At 38.5% G+C, this 6253-nt stretch overlaps 1 protein-coding gene across 1 annotated transcript in view; it reads right to left on the bottom strand.

Moving 5' to 3' along the window:
- LOC110268432 (putative uncharacterized protein DDB_G0268364) overlaps window positions 1169-6253 on the bottom strand; it is a 5820-nt gene continuing 735 nt past the window's right edge. Inside the window, exons 2-5 of the mRNA XM_021114576.1 lie at window positions 6006-6216; window positions 2343-2565; window positions 1820-2254; window positions 1169-1490 (exon numbers count right to left, since the gene is read on the bottom strand). Of these exons, the coding sequence (XP_020970235.1) occupies window positions 1169-1490; window positions 1820-2254; window positions 2343-2565; window positions 6006-6216 (1191 nt within the window). The remainder of the gene's footprint in view (window positions 1491-1819; window positions 2255-2342; window positions 2566-6005; window positions 6217-6253) is intronic.

The raw sequence follows: 6253 nt of genomic DNA, 5'->3' as shown, positions 1-6253 counted from the left end.
TAAATGAAAATGATAAGCATGGCTTGCCTCCCATGGAGTGCTCTTTTATTGTCACTAGCTTGACATTTGTTCTCTGTTAGGGTGGTTGATGGTCATAGTATCTCAACTTGTCTCCTCTCACTGTGAGCTTTCTTCCAGTTTCTTGTTTGATAACCTCTATATGTTCCAATAAGAGGATCTTGTTGACAGTGTAGAATTCAGAAGGATGTGGAGGTGTTTCCAACTGTTGATAGATCAGCTTCACCTTGTCCCCTGGTGAGAATCCTTCAATTGGAATCTTCTTGTACCTCCACCCCTTTGGCACCTTTTGCTTACTCTTCTTCCCCTTTTTCTTTGACTTTTCCTTCTTGGTGATTTCAATGTTAGGAGCTTTCTTCTTCACTGTCCCTTCTGGTGTCTTTTCTTGTAGCTCCTTCTCAGTTTCTTTGTTCTCTTGATCCTTCTTCTTTTCTTCAGTCTCAAGTTTCTTTCCCAAGGGTGAATTTGCGAGTCTTGGAGGTAGTTCCTTTGGTTTCTCTTTCCAGTTTAAGTCCTCATCCTCAATCCTCATGTAGTATTTCTTTTCAGCAGGGAATTGCATTTTCTTGAAGACATTGATAGTTATTTGTTCATCGTGTGCCCTTAAGATCATCTCTCCTTTCTCTACATCAATGATGGCTCTTGTTGTGGCTAGAAAGGGTCTTCCCAGTATGATTGAATCACTTCCTTCTTCATCTAAGTCTAGAATCACAAAATCTGCTGGAAAGATGAACTTGCCCACCTTGACTAGAAGGTTTTCTACCACTCCATTGGGTATGATGAGTGACCTATTAGCTAGTTGCAACGAAATTCTTGTAGGCTTCACCTCCTCTATAGATAGCTTTCTCATCATAGAACGCGGTATCAGATTGATTCTTGAACCCAAATCACACAGAGCTTTATCAATTGGCATATTACCAATGGTACATGGTATGAGAAAACTCCCAGGATCCTTGAGTTTTGGTGGTAGGTCTTTCTGAATCACAGCACTACACTCTTGAGTTAGGATCACAGTTTCTTTTTCTTTCCAACTTCTCTTCTTGTTGATGAGATCCTTGAGGAATTTTGCATAAAGTGGCATTTGCTCTAATGCCTCAGCAAGTGGAAGGTTGATCTCTAGCTTCTTGAAGATTTTCAAGAACTTGGGGAATTATTGGTCCTTGATTTCTTTGTGCAGCCTCTGAGGGTATGGTAGAGGAAGGACATAGGGCTTCACCTCCCTTCTTTGCTCTTGTGGTTGTTCCTCTAAGACTTGCTTCCCCTTCTTTGAGGCTTGTGGTTCTTCTTTCTTCTTGGAGTTCTTTTGGTCATTCTCTTCATCCTTTGTTCCTTCTTTGCTGGTAACCTTGGTGTCATCTTCCAGTGTCTTCCCACTCCTTAGTTGTATTTCCTTGCTTTCCTCCTTGGGGTTAAGAATGGTATCACTAGGGAAGGCATTGGTTGGCCTCTTAGCTGGCTTCTTAGATAATTGCCTAATTTACCTTTCCAGATTCCTCATGGAAGCTTCATAATTCTTGTTGGCCATTTCTTGATTCTTCATCAGTTTCTCCATTATCATCTTCAAGTTCGAGATTCTTTGGGATTCGTGTTGTGGTTGTGGTTGAGTGTGTGATGTTAATGGTTGATGGAAGTTATTTTGGTTAGTTGAGGGGTTATTTTGTGGATAGAAGGTGGATGGAGGAGGATTTTATGGGGTTTTCCATATGTATTATGGTTAGTGGGTTGGTGGTTTTGGTGGCTTGTGTTGCAGAAGTTGTTTGGGTTAGAATTTCTCTGCCATGAATTCTGGTTTTCTCCCCACTTTAGATTGGGGTGGTTCCTCCATGAGGGGTTGTATGTGTCCCCATGGAAGTCATTTTGGCCAGAATTTGGATTGTGCATGTCTTGAACTTGTTCATGCTTCTGCTCGGTGTTGTAGGCTTCATAGCTCTCTTCACTTTGCCCACACACAATTGGAGGTTGGTTGATTGTACTCACTGCAGCTAGTTGCAATCCATCCATCCTCTTTGACATCATTTCTATTTGTTGTTGAAGTTGCTGGTGCATAAGCTTGTTCTGAGCTAAGATTGCATCTACACCTTCAAGCTCATAAACACCTCTTTTGGGAGCTGCCTGTCTTTCAGAGGAATAGAAGTATTGGTTGTTAGCAACCATGTCTATGAGATCATGTGCTTCTTGTGCAGTCTTCATCATTTGCAATGACCCCTCCTGAAGAGTAGTCCAAGACCTTTCTTGCCTTCATGGATAGACCTTCATAAAAGTTTTGGAGCTTAACCTACTCACTAAACATGTCCTCAGGACATATTCTAATTAATGCCTTGTACCTTTTCCAAGCTTCATATAGTGACTCTCCTTCTAGTTGTTTGGAAGTTTGCACATTCTTTTTGAGCTTGATGACTCTTTGAGAGGGGTAGAACTTGGCATGAAACTTGCTAACCAGGTCATCCCAGTTGGTAATACTTTCTTTTGGGAAGGTTTCTAGCCATTGAGTGGCCTTGTCTCTTAGAGAAAATGGGAATAGGAGCATCTTGTAAATGTCAAGATGCACTGATAATGAGTTTTGTTCGATGGTTTAGAATTTCTCTCATAGAAATAACAACTTCTTCAGTGTAAGCATAGCTCCAAACTAACAAACAATACTCACATAAAAAATATTGGTTGTCACATGTAACAAACCCCAATGAAAATTAACCGGAGTATTTAAACTCCGGGTCGTCTCACAAGGAATTGCAATGAAGTGTATGATTATTGGCTATGAAGGGTGTAAGGGGGGTTTTTGATGTTGGGGGCAAGAAATTAAATGGGTAAGAAAAGTAAATCAAGTAAGCAATTAAAGAAAGCAAGTAATAAAGAGAAAGCAATTAATGAAGAGAGAGACATTCATGGCAAAGATTGAGATTATAGGCTTTCTATCCTAGTCATGCAATGATTAATTCATCTTATTTAGTCAACTCCAACAAATAGGAAGAAAGTCAAACAAGATTAATCAATCATACCACAATAATAACAAGAATTTATCTTATTATGTCATCTACAATATTGGAAGAAGATATCATATTATCTTCCATGAGAGAAAGTCTAATAAGACTAGCTAATATCAATCCAAAAGTCCTAATCAACTTACTAATTAAATTAGCAAAAGATTAGCGTCAATGGAAACAATATTAGCTAACAACTCTAGATCACCAACATGAGTTGGGTTTTCATGACTCAAGATTGCCCAATTACTCTTTCCAAGCCAAGAATGCTCAAAATCTACTCTAAAGCCCAACCAAGCATTTTGTCAAATACTTGGTGGGTAATAAAAGAAAGCATAATAAAAGTGCAAGAATAATAAATCTACCAACTACAAATTGCAAGGAAACAAGATCAACAACTCAAATCAACAATAAAGAAACATCAAACATTAAATTGCATTAAATGTAAACAAGATCCAACAAGTGTTCATCAAAATTAAAGAGAGCAAATAAGAAAATGACTAGAGAAAATAAGAAGACTGAGACAATAGAACACTAAAATATAAAGAGAATTGAAATCAAAACAAAAATTGAAAGAGAAATTTGAGAGTGATTAACCTAACTATACCCTAATTTCTATCCTAAATCTAGAGAGAAGAGAGAGTTCCTCTCTCTAGAAAACTAACTAAAGGCTCATGTTGGCTAAACTAATTGCTCCCCCTTTGCTTGGACTTCAATTCTGCATGAAATACACTCAGAAACAATTTGGATTTGGGCCTGGGCAGCTCAGAAATCGCCCCCAGCGTTTTTTCTTTAAGTGGGCCACGTGAGAGTATTGGCGCGTGCGCGCCATGTGCGCGTGCGCGCCATGTGCGCGTGCGCGTCGCTGGCAAATTCTCAACCCGCGCGGATGCTGCATGTACGCGAGTGCGTCCATAGGCGAAATCACTTTTGCGCGTGCGCGCCTGGTGCGCATGCGCATCATTTGGTGCATTCCAAATATTTGTTTCTCCATGCATTCTCCTTTTTTGTATGCTTTTTTCCTCATTTCTTCCATCCAATACTTACCTTACGGACCTGAAATCACTCATCAAACACATCAAGGCATCGAATGGAATTAAAGTGAATTAAAATCACTAATTTAGGGCCTAAAAGTATGTCTTTACACTTAAGCAAAATTCAAGGGAGAATTACAAAACCATGCTATTTCATTGAATAAATGCGAGAAAATGTGACAAAATCCCCCAAAATAAGCACAAGATAAATCACGAAATCGGGGTTTATCAAATCTCCCCACACTTAAACTAAGCATGTCCTCATGCTAAAATCAAGAAGAAGCAAAAGGGTATTAGCATTTATTCAATGCAACTACTAAATACAATCTATCTATATGATGCAATGGCTTAGTCAAAATAAATCAACTTCCAAGAATACGCATATAAGCACAAGGGCTAAGGTATTAGCAATCAAGCAAACCACAATGGGATTGAATCATTGAAAGAGTTCACAAACTTGCAAGAGAAGATGATCATGGGTGGAAACATGTAATTGAGCGATCGAACCCTCGCCGGATGTGTATTCGCTCTAAGCACTCAAGTGTATGGGGTTGATTTACTCAATTCTCCCCTAATCATGCTTTCTAAGATTTGTTTTTCATCTAACAATCAACAATCACTTTATGCATGCATACAAATATCATGAGGTCTTTCCCATAGGTTGTAATGGGGCTAGGGTTAAGGTAAGATGCATATGGTCAAGTGAGCTTGAGATTTGAATCTTTGATTAGCTTAAACTTCCCACCTAACCTATGACAACCTATACAATTCTAAACAAACGTAACTACCCATTCTTCACTTTTCTCACACACTCATGTACTCTCTTTTTGATCACCAGACCTATGCATTGACTCTTATTGAACTTTGAACTTTGGGGCATTTTGTCCCCTTTTTATTGCTTTTCTTTTTCTTTCTTTTATATATGAGAAATTTATTAAAATTTTTTTTATATATATACAAGAGCATCAATGCATGTGGTTTACACATGATTAATACATGAATATGTACCCAATTCCCAATATTTTTCAACAAGAAAGATAAACACACTTTTATCTCCACTCAATGTTCCCAACTTTCCCAAAATTAGATGATAAACACTCTCACTAGCCTAGGCTAATCAAAGATTCAAATTAAGGGATATTTATTGTTTTTTTGCTTAGGCTTGTAATGTGCTACAATTAAGAACAAATGGGTCAAGCATAGGCTCAAAATTGGCTAACAATGGAAGATAAAAGGTAGGCTATTTGGGTAAGTGAGCTATTTGAACAATAGCCTCAATCATATAAATGCATGTATACACAATTTAATGGACATATAGAATTAAACAAATCAAGGATTACAATCATAGGAGGAGAATAATGCACACAAGAATGGAAGTAAGTGGTTATGTATGATGCAACCACACAATTAGGCTCAATTCTCACATGCTTGTGTTCTTAGCTCAAAACATGATCCACAAGTATATAGCTCAAGCAAGTTCTAAAAAAAAATTTCAACCAATTGGGGTGGTGCCCTAAAAACGAGTTTCTTGGAAATTTTCATCATATTGACTACGCTTATTCTAATGCAACATTGTGATTTAGAAAATTTTAAAAATTCTCCTAGTTTACCCCTTTTTCAATCAAAACACATTTCTTATATAAAAAGGGTTGACTAGATTTTTAGCAATCTAGAAATTATTTTCTAATCACACTCAACAACTAAGATGCAAAGCATATATATATATACTAAGAGTGTGCACAACCAAAATAAAAGTATCTACAATAGCATAAATATGTACAGTAATCCCGAAATGATCTAAAACATAAAGTGCAGAATAAAACAAAATAAAGTAGTAGCGAATAGAGATAAAAGTCTGAAAGTTCACAACATGGATGCAAACACCGGTCACAAACGGTGACCTCCCCACACTTTAGAATTAAACATCGTCCTCGATGCTACTACTGAAGCTCGGGATGGGGGTCAACAATCGCACCAGGCTGTGGCTCATGCTCAGGCTCGGGCTGTGGGACTGGAGGTGGTACTGGCTGTAGCTCAAGTACTGGCTGTGGATTGTCATGCTGGACCTCAATGGTGGTTTGCGTCTCTAGTGGTGTCTCCTGCTGTGTCGCCTCCTCGCTATGCTCCTCCTCTTGGTCCTGCTCATCAGAGGCGGGAGAGTCTGGAAGTAGAGGAAGCTCAATGCCCTGTGACACAAACACTTGGTCTATGCAGTCAAGACAT

The sequence above is a fragment of the Arachis ipaensis genome, chromosome B10 (assembly GCF_000816755.2).
Source record: "Arachis ipaensis cultivar K30076 chromosome B10, Araip1.1, whole genome shotgun sequence".
Classification (NCBI taxonomy): domain Eukaryota; kingdom Viridiplantae; phylum Streptophyta; class Magnoliopsida; order Fabales; family Fabaceae; genus Arachis; species Arachis ipaensis.
This window is presented reverse-complemented; position numbering and strand designations above follow the sequence as displayed.